Source organism: Phoenix dactylifera, chromosome 2 (genome assembly GCF_009389715.1).
Source record: "Phoenix dactylifera cultivar Barhee BC4 chromosome 2, palm_55x_up_171113_PBpolish2nd_filt_p, whole genome shotgun sequence".
Classification (NCBI taxonomy): Eukaryota; Viridiplantae; Streptophyta; class Magnoliopsida; order Arecales; family Arecaceae; genus Phoenix; species Phoenix dactylifera.
The window spans coordinates 27,606,271-27,620,930 of record NC_052393.1 but is presented as its reverse complement, the minus strand read 5'-3'; the positions used below and the strand labels follow the sequence as shown (position 1 = coordinate 27,620,930).

The 14,660-nt window shown below is 36.6% G+C and overlaps 1 protein-coding gene across 1 annotated transcript; it reads right to left on the bottom strand.

Moving 5' to 3' along the window:
• Positions 1-532: 532 nt before the first annotated feature.
• LOC103708696 (coiled-coil domain-containing protein 124-like) lies at positions 533-13,366 on the bottom strand. Its single transcript, XM_039123842.1, has 4 exons — positions 12,645-13,366; positions 10,869-10,988; positions 1,199-1,241; positions 533-1,124 (listed from the first exon to the last, which is right to left on the bottom strand). The coding sequence occupies exons 1-3, from the start codon at positions 13,206-13,208 to the stop codon at positions 1,230-1,232; spliced, it is 696 nt and encodes a 231-aa protein (XP_038979770.1). The 5' UTR covers positions 13,209-13,366; the 3' UTR covers positions 533-1,124; positions 1,199-1,229.
• Between the last annotated feature and the right edge of the window lie 1,294 nt (positions 13,367-14,660).

Genomic DNA, 14,660 nt, shown 5'->3' with positions numbered 1-14,660 from the left:
TTATTTTTTTATTTTGCCGCGAACCAAACGAGTCCTAAATTTATCCTCGTGCCGGAAAGATTGTACGGTAGAATAGAGATGAATAAGTGGGATCATTTATGCAGGTTTATTCCAGTTAATTCATGAAGTTAGCAGGGCTTATAGAGCCAAATCCATGTTTCAAAGCACAAAGTGCTGGCCATCCATGCTAACAGAGCTGAAATGGCTTTCCAAGCAACCAAACAGGATCGTAAAGTAAAACTAGAGAGCTTCAACCATGAAGATGTGAAAATTGCTAATGGATTAAAACAGGATTCGACATAAAAACAGAAGACCGCCTGAGTAAACATGATGTGCATTCTAAAATGATGTGAAAATTGGGAGAGCCTTTTACTATCATATTCAGAGTATACGAAGCTAAGCTGCTGCAAACGAGTACTGGAACTACTTGCACCGAACGTAGTGGTCTTATCAAGCTTTTCGACTCCAAGCACGGCAAGAACCTCCCAGATTATTCTCAGGCCATTCTCAACATAGCAGTAAAAGCAAGGTAGACCTTCGGCAGACAAAATGTATATCCGAAATGCAGCTTGTATCCAACCTTGGCTCTTACATTGAAAGGGGCATATTTATGGTAGCAGATTCACACATTTCTAGGTAAACATAGTTCAAGCTTATAACATTAGAGAGATACTGTTGATCTTAAGAAAAAAAAAAAGAAAACAGGATCGCTTATACCAAATGAACTTTAGGTCTAGATAAACAAATTGACATCATCCATTCAGCAAATAGTATCCTCCACAACCACAATAAATCATATCATATAGACTATAGCTTGTATATGTCCACCCTTGTTTCAGATATGGCACCAACACTCTGGTTCCTAATACACAGAAGCCTAAGTTTAACAGGTTTCTCGGCCGAGATAAAGAAAAGTAACTCAGTAAGATCTCTTATTAATTCCAACTATGCTGCACTCTCCTGATATACACCACTCGCAACTGCTTATTATCAACAAAGGTACCCAATAATGGTGTTTTTTTGGCCTACACAGATCTCTCATGAAGCAACACTACTGTAAAGTACAAGCAGCTCCATCTGATGCAAACAACCAGTAGAAATGCATCTCTGTATGCTCCAATCACCTGAATATTATAATAACAATAAATACGGCTGAGGAAATTATAGCAGCAAAACAGGAAGCTGGAGAAAATCTTGCCTGTGATTACCGAACAATCGATCCGATTTGTTCACTCAGCACCCTGCATGTGCAAATACAAGTCATTAGTACCAGAGGAGTGCATACCATGCCTACCATGAAACAATAATAAGGCCCATTACAGAAGATGTTTAATTAATGTCTCATTTCAATATATTTAGCAACATGCACCAAAAAAGTTTCATCAACTATATTCCCACAATACTGGAGTCCTGGCAGCTTGGCTGTTGAGACCTGGTTTAACGGAATATTGTGGTAATTTCATGAAAGTTTCCCCAAGCCTCTAACGGAGTAGGTAATTTCTTACGATAGTTAGTGTTGCATTTTACAGCAACAGAGAAGAGATTACAGTGTAATTTCAACTGAGGGTATAACAGAAATTATTTACCTACTAGGTGGGAGGCACAAATTGCCTTGGAGACTTTAGACTGCACCGTATTGTAGGAAAATAGCCATGTTTTAAAGGTGGCTGTGGTATGCAAGTGCATATATGGTTAGTATATTAAATATTTAATAATATATTTTATAAATAACAATAGCATTAAGAACCAGAAATCTACCCAATTAGTGCTTACTACTTAGTTCTTAATCCTTATTAGCAATAAACCTATATCCAACATAACTATTATAGCTTAAACCCGCCTTGGTTGCCTAAGCCCGCTGTTAAGAGTGGCCACATATGTAGTTGCATAATGCTAAAAGGCCAAAAAAAATAGTCAGACAATGCTAATCCCGATGCATATATGTCTGCAAAGTGCTAAACAATCCATCCTTTTGGCTCATATGCGACCCAACCTTACATGCTAGCTGCTTAGATGGTATGTGGTCAGGAGACTGCATAGCATATGCTGCCTAATGCACTGTACTTTTAAAACACTGAAAATAGCAAAAAATTGGCTTCCTTCAAGACAAATGAGCTGTTGAGATACAACTGCAAGCCAAAATAGCATGTTTATAAAAGCAACAATTATCCGGGCCATTCATTCTACCGCTTATAATTGCTATATTTCTTTTTTACACTGACCATTTTGCAGCCATATCTGCTAATCTGCATGCCAAATCTGATGATAAGCGGTCCTAGTCCTGTTTCTTTTGGTCATGCTCCACACCTCAAGGCTTACCAGAATTCTAATGGATAAGAATTTTACCAAGTATTGCACTTCGCTCAACCACTGTGGTTAGCCAAGACACTCCTTGAAAACATTATCTGAATGATCCCAGACCCAGCATATCAACTTACAAAGAGATGACTAACACTCCTAATACTAGAAGGTATAAACATTGTAATTTGGTTCATCTCCGAGGAGGAAAGGATCAATGGTCAAAAGCATGCCTCCAAGACAACCGACCAGCAAGGATCATAGTGAAATTGTGCATAGCTTGTTTATAATCCATGGACCGCAATTAGTACAAATCCTATGATACAGGGGTAGCAGCCCATATATGGATCTGAATCAGGAATGAGGATATGACCCAGTTTAGGACACAGACATATATGCAAAAGATAAATAAACTTGCTGCATGAAGGTATACTACTATACATACAAGAAGTCTATGAACACTCGAGTAGATTTACAACTTCAGACCATTTATCAGTAACAGATGACTGCCTGTATTAATGTCCAGGATGCCAACCCTTGGTAGGCTGACACTTCTACCAAAGGTAATGTATTGTACCCACTTCAGGAAATTTCTTCAAAACTCAAACTTGCACCTACTTCATGAGCATTTCCTTAAAGTGTTTTCTTAAACTACCACCGTCCCGCACCCACTCCCAATTCTAGCAAACTTATGTTTTAATTAATCCTTGGGATAGTAAACCTCATAAAGAGGAACTTGCATTGACGTTTCATGAAATGTCGGTGTACAAGTGTCTGACAAGTTGTATATAATACAGCAGCATCCTCCATGGCAGTGACCATCCATGTTCAAATGTTGATTGTTGTGATGTACCATCTAGAAATTTTTTTCCTCCTTCCTATTAAGCATGACACATAATAGAGTTTTTGGTAAATCCTTTTGATTCTACACATTCTACATTATCTTATGTCACCATTATTGTGCTTTCAACGTTTCCTTATTAGGCTTCTTAGGAAAAGTATTCACACATATATCAAATTTTCTAGGTATCCAATTAGGTGAAGTGGTAAATACAACCTTCTCATTGAAGAGGGCTACTTTGGATATCATAGTGAATATTATTTGGCAGGCTAGTTTGCCTGCACATGCAGAGAGAGGGAGATTGCGAGAGAGAGAGAGAGAGAGAGTGATCAAGAGAGAGTGAGAGAGAGAGAGAGATTGGGAAGTTCCAACTGTTGGAAGTGATGTCGTAACAAAGCCTTTATTTGCCATATGGAATACAAAGTGAAATATTGATGAGATTGCTTCAAATGTCTGCCAATGTATATTGGGATGATAGTTGGCATGAAAATGTTATTTTGAGCAATTGAGAAAGAGCTAAGATTTTGGCTCCTTTCTTCTTAAACTTGTCATAGCTATGGATATGGATGAGAGATCTAATTCACAGTATTGTTAAAATCAGGCCATCCGTGATGCAGACTATTGTTAAAATCAGGCTACCATGATACAGACCGCAGAGTCTATGTCAAGAAAAAGCCAAAAAAAAAAAAAAATCCAAACCAGGAACTTGGATAGATAAGATCAAACTATCTGATTTTGGATTGTGTGGTCCAAACCATGGATTGTCTAACCATTGAATCACCCAATTCATTTAAATGGGCTGTCTCTGCAATCTCCACGCATGAAACAGATTGAAGCCTCCTTGTTTGATGAATGAACAGTAAAGTTGGCCCCCCAAAACTTATTTGGGTACTTGTTTTAGATGGGAACTTTTTAGATTGCAATTAATATGTATATAGCTGATTTTTATGATGATTTAAAGAGTTGTGGTGCCAAAATGTTCTTGATTTATTTTTCTTTTAAAGAGCTCTATATGAATTCAAATTGGGATTTGGATAAGTAACCAGTGGTTAGTTTCCTAATATGAAGAAATCTAATCTCTATGTATTCAAGATCTAGTTCATTCAATATCAAGCAAGTATCAGTCAGCTGCTTACATCGTATTGAGGAATCCTTATAAAAGGAGTCTGATTTTCACTTGTGAGAGAATTTATACAACTGCAAGGAGTTCATTGGATTTAACAAAATAACTGGCTGCAGATCCCTTCTTACCTTCTCCTCTTAAGTATTCTATTTTACCATTTTTTGCTCCCTTTTTAACCCTCCCCAACCCTTCTCTCTCTTTTTTAAGCAAATTCAACCATGTTTTCTTTCTTTACCATGTTAAACGCTGCTATTAAACAGCAGATTTCCCCTGGTAATCAGATTTATCCTCTTTCTTGGGACTCGTTACATACTTTTTCGATTTTTTTAAATATTTTTCATATTTTATTAAAGAAAAATCTTAATGATTCACAATCTGGTCCATCATTGGATCTGTTCTAAATTTACCCCCTCTACTGTTTATGATCTGGTTCTAATCTTAACAATGTTGCTAATTCATACAACCATGAATTGCAGATGACAGCTATAAGATTATGGCAATCTCTTTCAATTGCCTGAGCAGTGACTCCATATCAACACTTGGATGCATCACAAAGCATTGACAGGCTCATCTGATAATCAGCCTGAAATCTTTTTTCTTCTCTTGAGGAAAATACATCAATATGAAATCACTCAATAAAAATATCATTTTCTTCAATATACAAGTTTTTGCATGTCTCTTAACCAAAGTGATAGGTTTCTTATGTCAGTGTCCTAATTTAGATTTGATTTAAGAGTTTACTCTCAAAAGAGTCCAAGTCCATTAAGGATTAATTACCTTGTTATTCCTATTTTGCTTTTTCTTATTCTTGTAGTACAAGTACTTTTAAGCCTATAAATATGTAGTTCCCTATGGGCATCAACACAAGAACCAATTTGATGAGATTGGCCAACAGCTTTTGGAGATCCCAATACCCTAAGTGATCAAATATCCTTCTTGTTCGCTATCCTCTTATTTTTTTTCTCTTTTTCTACTCAAAATATCAATGATAGAGAACTAGGTTCCTATCGCTTGGTATCAAAGCAACAATGTTGGGCTATTCCATGGGTCCAACAAATTCTTTTCAGCAAATAGGTAATGATCCAAGATCACAACTTGTGGCTAGACTTGAAGCAAGGCTCAAGGAAAAGTTAGGTCAAAAGCTTAATCAATTTAAAGAGGAAACTTGTCAACTCTTCAAGCCACAATTATTCAAGCTGTTGAACAACTTTGGAAGGATCACAATGGATCGGTTTTGGTATTGGTTACTATGACTACAAATTTGGTCAAGTAAATAACAGAAGATTTCTGAGATCAATGGCTTTATGAGAAATTGGAGATATCGCTTAAAGTCAATCTCTCATGAGCGAATAAGGAAATCTATTGTAAAGCTGGTGATTCCTCAAGAGGAATATCAAAAGTAGAAAGTCGAATTTTATCATAGTGCAACACGTAATGAGTTTGTTGAAGGACTAAGGATTCCAACTTTGTTCCCTGAGTATAAATATGGGCATGGTGATCTTGCTCAACTTCACCAAGCTTCTATGATGATTGTATATTTGCTTGGCTATTTATAAGTGGGAAACATTATACTATTTGTTGTTACACTAAGGCCTATAAACCTCATGCATTGATGGTGACAAGTGACAACTATAGCTATAAGCCTACAAAAGTAGAGCTTCAATGATAAAGATGGCTGATGTTTACCTCCATGCTAAGTTCAACCCTAAGGACAAGGTCATTTTAAAGGGGAAGGAATGATTGGTGTCTAATTTGGATTTGGTTTGCGATAGGAGCTTATTTTAAGAGGACATCAAGTCTTACCTTGTAGGGCTGAAAATGGATCAGATATAGATCAAATATCAATACATCTATATCCATATCCCTTTTATTCAACAAATATGAATATGGATACAGATAATAATTGGATACTAAAATTCAAAACCCATATTTGTTTCAAACAAATATAGATACAAATCGGATATTTACAACATGAACACAAATGCAAATACAAATCGGATTTATTAAACTTTGTTCTTTTCCCAATACTATGTTCTCTTTTCTTCTCTCTTTTTTTTACTCAAAATACCATGGATAGAGAACCTATCACCAAGAGATCCATGTGAACTAGTGTAGGACTTTAACATCTGGACTAAGTGATCAAATAAGAGTCTATATTTAGTGGTTAATTGAGTATACATGATTTAGACTGAGGCCCTGTAATATGTCCAACGAGATATTCACTACCCATCATGGGAAAATAATTCATCTAGGTGATGAAGATTGGTCATGCATTTAAGTTTCACCAGCAATTTATCAAGAACATTGATGTATTTATTTTTTTTGAGAAATAACTATTATGAAATATATTTGTTGGTATGCAAACTATTTTCTTGGAAAGATACCTCTAGTGTCTGACCAACCCCTGAGCCCATAGATGTGTCTTGGTAATTCTATCCTACGGATGGAAACAAGTTATTGGTCATGGTGGAGTGACACTAGTGTGGGCAATTACACTATCGCATGAACTTGTATCTCATGATGGTTATAAAACTCATGGGGAGTTTGTTGCAAAGTTATTCTCCAAAGTCGCTTTTGATTCAAGTGTTAGATTCGTATAAATATGATAGGTCCAACTAATTAAATAGTTAATTAGTCATACACTTAATAACCTTTCTATTGCAATCCCATATCCTTCTTTCATAGTTTCAAATGCTCAAAACACAATATGGCTTTTTCTTCCACCAGTTTACCCAATTAAGTGGAATCTTTGAGTGCATATATTCATCTAGACTCTCCTTTTCGGCTTATAAGCAAATTTCTTTTTGGTTTATAAGAAATTTGCATTTGGACTTTAGCCAAATATAAAGGGTAGGGCTTAGGCCAATTTGGACCTTAATGCCACAAGAAGGTATTAAGTTGACCCAGTGGACATCTCAATGCGCTTTAGAAGCATATCCAAATTAGGCTTATTGAAGTGAGATACTCTATATTGACCATAATTAGGCTTTACTAGTAGTTGGGAAGTAAGGGGTCGCTGACCACTTAAGTGATAGCCATCCTTCTCTCCTAGAAGTTAGGAAAGTAGGGGTGGCCCCTTAAGTAAGGTGCATGCCTCCCTAAGTAAAATAGGAGACAAGGGGCCAACCACTTGTGTGGCTCTTTTTTCCTTGTGGAACCAGGATCGAGAAGTCAACCCCTTAAAGGTAGGGACACAAAAAACAAAAACACCTTTCTCACACTCTTTCCCTCTTCTGATCCAAAAGGATCACTGGATTTGATCTGAACTACTTCAACTACTATGGATTGGGCTGGACAGGGTCCATAAGCGAGATCAACCATATCGGAAAACCGAATTATGTGCCATTCTAGATGCCATAACTTGATCATACATCGGTCAATTGAGATGATTTTTTTAATTGGATAACTTTTCGAGCTCTATGACATGGCACCGCCCCTAAAGAGTGCGACGTAGCTAGCGATCATAGTCTAATTCTATTGTTTGGTTCCTAGTCAAATAGAAAAAAAAATTTCGGAAAAGACTTCGACTAGGCGTATCTCTCAATCTGGAAAGAATTGGGTGGAGTGACAAAAAGCAAAGTTGATATATGAGTCGAGATCTTCCTCCTGTAGGATTTTAGTCTTTTCATATTTACTTCCACTAGTCATGTCTAATTTGGAAAAGTTGAATCCCGTTTGAACTAGAGAAATTCGATCTAAATTTTTCAAGGACATACCTTACTAGCATAAATAGAGACTATATATCTCAATTTATTATTCATCAATGAAAGAAATTTATTATTCATCAATGAAAGAAATTTATTATTCATCAATGAAAGAAAAGAGAACCTAGCCCTACTTTTACTAAGTTTTTCGCTTTTTTTTTGAGAGGTTCAAGATGAGCAGGTTGAAGGAATTACTTTCTTCTCTCCAATTAGATCACCTTCCCTCTTTCTCTCAACATTCCTATGCAAGCTAAGTTTGAAGACTCTATAGGCAAGCGAAGTGGATGCTTGTGGCATTCAATAAGGGCAAAAAGTAAGGAGATCATGCCTCAACCAAACTCGAGCATGTAATTGTGAGAAATCTATTACTTTAGAAAAACTCTTGCATGCATAACTCACCCCTAGGCCTGAAATTTGGTTTTTCCACCTCCTATCCCATGTTGACCAAGTGGCTACTTGTGAAAATCCAACTTCCTAGTTGTAATGCTATTCAAGGTCATATAAATATTATTATCACCTATTGTGAGATCTTAGGCAGCTCATTTTCGCTTATTGTTGTCCCTCCTTCCTAATAGCCAACTCCTAATCCTCATGTAAGACGCTAAGCTAAAATTAAGCCAAAATCCTAGAAATGTAGTGGATCCAAAAAAATATGCAAGGCTCAAGTATACCGATCATAGATATCATTTAACAATTTTCCGTGACATGTGGGAAAGAAAAGGGCATCGGATGTTTGGTTTAGTTGAATATCAACTATAGACTTGTGTGCTTTAATATTTAATCTTCTTTTGAGAAGTAAAAGATGAAAACAACACAAACTAATGTCAGAAAGTTTGAATGAACAATAAATTAATGAAGGTTTTCAACATTCAATTTTTCATACAGCCACTCAATTTCCTACCTATCTTTTGCTAGTCATCCTTCATCCTTTGCATTCATTATATATTGCACAAGTATCATTTTTATTCACTTCCAAAATGATCACAATCATAGTAAGCACTTTTTAGATGTATCTACTGCTATATGACCTATATCACCTTACTTCCATCCAAGGTTCGCCGTACCGGTACAGAACCCCGTATCGGTGCCGCACTAGTATAGACGTACCGAGTGTCGGTACGGTACGGTATACGGTACGCCAGGTGTACCGACATTGGCGTACCAATATCGGTACCCATCGGTACGGGTACGGTACGCCGAGTACAGCATACCATAAGTTCCATCAATAAATCCACAAATTGCATCTACAAGCTTTTCCTTCCATAACTCAAAAAAATGCCATACTGTTCTTGAAGTGATACCAAATGTCTTCATATATTACTCAATGATACTAGATTTACATGTTATCATCACCCCTCCACATGGAGGTTACATAGATCTTCAACTAAATTCATTTTTTCTCAACTTTTGCATGAACTAGACACAATGTGGAATTCTTATCTAATAAGGTTTGAAGTTTCATCTAAAACACATTGGTTTTGTATAGTAACCTAACTAAAGCTGCATGGCTACTATATTCAGTCATATCAGTCATGGTATTACTGAAACCAAGGTCCGCAATCTTGCTATCGAATATCATATTGAAACCTTGTCAGTATAGTACGGTAGAGTACATCCCTGTACTGAAATAGCTCTCTAACTATATTTCTCAATTTGTATCTCGATACACCTCAACACAGATCAGTACGGGCCAGTACGCACCTTGGTACGTCTTAGTACGGAGCTTGTACCGACTTGAAATTAAGTTTCGTACCGATTTTCTTCCAGTACCGGGTAGTACGAGGCGATATGGCAAACCATGACTGAAACTGAGTGCCAAATCAAATTTTAAAATTGAAGATCAGTTTTTTTTACTTTTACATTTGGAACAAATTGGTCACGGATGCTAATTTGATGGACGTTTGGGTGTCAACATTAGACTCTTTTTTATTTCTTTAAACATATTTGGGCAATTAGTGTCATGGTTCACCTTCCTTGTTTCAAGTTAAATGAGGGTGAAACAAATCCAAAGGTTATAGATGCAGCCTCCAAGAGATGATTTCTTAGATTGAACTTAGAATTTTCAAAATTTTCATGATTTCAGAAAACTAGATACTTGTGCATTTGATAAGAAACAAAGTTAGAATATATATATTTATGTGTGTGTGTGTATGTATATGTATATATATGTATGTATGTATATATTTTCTTTTGGGCTCTTGGAAGTTCTTTCAAGGAAGGAGAACACCCAAGTTTGTGGTGTAGATAAAACCCTCAAAGGAGTAAATGCAATTGTAGTTAAATCAAAAAGATTAGGGGTACTCAATGCATGTTAATAGAAATATATTACACTCTAAAATGATGCAAAACCAAAACCATAAAATAACCACAACTACGAATGTCAAACTATGCCCCTACTTTATGGGGTTCGCTTTATTACCATGATGGAGGGATTAGGAATCCCATTCATGTTTTTTAAAACAAGTTGGAAACCATCTGAAGCAATTTGCAAGGGTTCATAAATTAACTCAAAGTATTGTATATGAAACCTCATACACCTGTTCTTCTTGTTGTACTATGATTATGAACACGATTTTGTTTTGTTTAAGCGGTATAAAATACAAAACATACATTTGTGTGCATCTGTAGATGCTAATGTAATAGGTAAAAATTGGTAGGTTTAATTTTATTTTTTCAAAACAATCAGGTACAACAGCAATTCTCTTGTCCCCTTTTTTCTTGGCACATCTTGTGCTTAAATGTATACAACAATACATATATACATGCTTTCAAGGTGTAAATGCATATATTTATTAAAAATTCTGTAATCATCTACATGTATATACTTAAGCATGTATGCAGCCAGGTTAGAAGCCTGCAATTGGAATGACAACTTCTCATACCATATTTCTCTAAAGCATACCTGGTTGAGGGGATTGTCTGGGGATTTCTTCCATAGCTTCCATATCATATCCTTGTACTGGTTGAGGGTCAGACCTGGTTTTTCTTCCTTCAGTTTGGGAAGCTCCGCTTCTTCAAAAGCCTACATGTACAACAAATAAATTTGTTGAAAGCCAATCAATTATTTTATTCTATAATTATTCAACCATCTTGTTCTCTGAAATAATACATATGACCCACCTCCATAAAAATGACACGAGCATCATAAAATTTCATCCTGGTCTGATTTTTACAGACTAACGCGTGGGATTATCAAATTAACAAAGCAACTTAAAACCAGAATTAATAGCTGGCATCTAGCATCTAATTCAATGAAATTAAATACCCAAGCTATGCACTTCTAAACATGATGAAAATCAATTTGGGCAATGTGGAACAATGTTCATGCAAGAAGCAATATAGTATAAATCAAAAGTTATGCTCAAATTAACTGCTCTATGTAAACACAACCGCAGAAGCAAAAAAACACAAGAACGATGAGTAAACAAGGGGATAATGAATCAACCCATACAGAAATTTGGAAAATAAGTTACATCAGAGAGCCAATTAGATTCCTAGCTGATGCAACTGCAGGAGCTAAAAAACTTAGAGTGATAATACAAGCGAGATGGGTAATGAATAATTTCAAAAAGAAAGATAAATTATATGAGAGAGAGCAAATTAGGTTCTATTCTCGAAAACCAAAGTGTCAAGATTTGCAACATCTCAGAACATCAAAAACCAACTCTGATAAAAGAGATATATAATTAGAGAAAGAAATTATGGAGAGAAAAAAAATCCAAAACTGATACTTGTGAAGTTTAGGTTCTATTAGTATTAACTTAAAAAATTATAAGCAATATTTAGAAGCACACAAGAAGCATCCATAGTAAGTACCACGGTTAATACAATTACTGAAGAATGACAAAGATTCAGAATCCAACATGTTAGGTAAACTCATCTAATTAAAAAACAAAATAAAGAACAAAAGATTGAATAGTATTTAAGAGATTTTTGACAGGAAATTTGATAGCATATCTATTTAGGTACCTAAACATGTTACAATTCAGGAGAAAAGAAACTATCAATCATCGATCACCAACTTAGAAATACGTAGCCAAGGACAATGACACAGAAATCCTGGATTGTAAACCGAAAGGGATCATGGGAACAAGATTAATGCATACTGGGATAAAAGAATCTAATCAGAAGCCGAAATACTATAGTTATTAGAGATGCATCCACTCCATACACAACAATTTTGTTCAACTCTCCTTATTGATAACTAAATTGAGCTAGATTTAGATCAATTATTCAAGTGCGGACCATGCTGACAAAGCATTGGCACTGGGCACACATGTATGCTGCAATGCCCTACATATAGCAGCATAACAACCTGTGTCGGCACGGACCGTGCCACTTAACCTGCATTATTGGGACAGAAATTTCCGTGGTAAGCTTATCTGCAAAGTCACCATGTATGAATGATTCAATGGAAATACTTCATATACCATCCTACGAAGAAATTTTCAATCTCCAGAAGCAACTGGTGGGTTTTCGATCAATTCAGGAGTGCAAAATCGCCAGTTTCCTTGAATTGGAATCCCCTTTCATATACTATTTTCCCAAGAAATCTCACTAGATTTCTTTCTTTCTTGAACATAATAATAATAACAATAATAATAACAACTAATATACAAAAAGAAAGAAAGAGAAGAAAGAAGGAAGAAGAGAAGAGCAATCATCATCATCATCATACCTTGAAGGAGGCCTTGAGTCTTCTCTCGGGGTGGCGATCCGGGGACAGCTGGGGTTCGGAGAGGGCCATCCGGGCAATGGCGTCCTCGACGGAGTGAGCCTCGATGACGGAGTCATCGCGGTTGGTGTTAGCGACGAGGACCGTGCGCTCGTACTCCTCCTCGTCGGCGGTGCGGCTCTGGCGCTTCTTGGCGGCCTCGGCGTTGCGGAGGACGCGCTGGTGCTCCTCCTGGCGGCGGCGTTCGAGCTCGGCCTCGGTGACCTTGGGGACGGCGGGGATGGAGACGCGGCTAGCCTTGTGGTCGGGCTTGCGGCCGGCTTTTTCCAATTCTTGCTGCTCGAGCTCGGCGAGCTTGCGGTTCTCGGCCTTGCGGGCGGCGGCCTCGGCGCGCTTCTCGGCCTCTTCCTGGCGCTTCTTGCTAGCGCGGGACTTGGAGCCCTCGGCCGCTCGCCAGTACTCCTCCTCCTTCTCGCGGGCCGCGCGCTCCTTGCGCTCCGCCTCCACCGCGCCACGCCGCTCGCGGGCCGCCTCCGCCTTGGAGTTCACGCCCATCTTCTTCGGCATCTTAGCCCTCTTCTTCTTTCTTCTTTCTTCTTCGATTGAGTAATTAATTGATGTCGAGGAGAGGAGGCGTGGGAATGGGAATTACGGAGAGGGCGACGCTGGATCCTTCTCTCGCGCTGGGGTTTCCCTTTTGCCTGTACTTTTATTAGGCGACTCAAGGGCTATATCGTTGCGGATCCCATTCCCATCCTAATAAAATCTCGGCCGGCCGGCTTTTCCCGGGACCGTCCCAATCCCTCGGAGGACCCGTTTGGCAAAACCTAATTTTTTTTTAAAAAAATAAATTAAAATCTATTAGGATTTAAAATTTAACCTCCTGCACCTGCTGTCCAATTATGGTTATTATTATTATTATTATATATGAACGTATGTATTTTATAAACTGAAAAGAGAGAACTCAAATTGGAACTTTGATGTATTATGTTGATTTTTACTTAATATATATTTTAATTATATTTAGGTCATTATGCAAAAGAATAGTTCATTTTCTTTTTTTTTAATTTTGGGTATATCCGACTTGACTTAAATAACCTAATCTGAAAAATGGATTAATCAAACAGATTTGGGTACTTGATGGATCTATCGATTTTTGGTAGGACCGATTTAAAATTTTGTGCCAATTTTTTAATAGATTTGGAATGGATAGAACAAATTTTGCAAATACCTTACTTGTTGCTATTCTCAAGTTTGTATCCTCTCACCTTTCTATAGAAAGAGAAAGAGTATATTCTGATGAACACAAATGCATGATGATCAATTTTGTAAGTTTTTAATAAATTATGTATGAAAAATTATTTAATTATTAGTTTTGCCTTTTTTTTTGCAAAAATTCATATTTGGATTTTGCTCGTGATTTTGTTGACCTGTGGCTGTCTATATATTAAATATTGAAATATATATATTTGGTATTCAATGTGCTTAGAACGTGAAGATAAAATTGTCTGAGATTTATATGAATATCTATTATTCTAGTAAGAATTTATTATAATTATTAATAATTAAATAACTTCTTTTGTAAAATTCATATTTGCTTTAATAAATTACTCACTAATTGCCTGCTTTTGTTTGATAATTCTACGTAATGCAAGTGATGATCCTTGCCAAAATGTGGGATTGTGAACCTCACGTCATGAGTGGATCCGAGTGCTACGTGCTTTAATACAAGGCTATGACTTATTCTAGCACAATGAATGCATATATCCAGATGAAGTTCATCTATGTCATCTTTGTTCCATTTCTCTTTTTTCTAATCTAAGTTGATTAGTATCATTTATTCCATTACAATTTTAGTTACTTAATGTTCGAAAAACATGGCGGGCAAGGATAACATTTTTTTTTCTTTTTCAAGCAATAACCTATATAAATCTTGGATCTCCATCAAGAGGTAGAAGAGAGGTGCTAACTAACTAAACTAACAGTTCTCAATAGATATTTTATTTTATATTTATATAT

Coding starts and splice junctions, on each gene's coding strand:
- LOC103708696 (XM_039123842.1), bottom strand. CDS start 13,208: ATGCCGAAGAAGATGGGCGTGAACTCCAAGGCGGAGGCGGCCCGCGAG. Junction 10,989..12,644: donor GACTCAAGGCCTCCTTCAAG/GTATGATGATGA, acceptor TTGTACATGTAG/GCTTTTGAAGAAGCGGAGCT.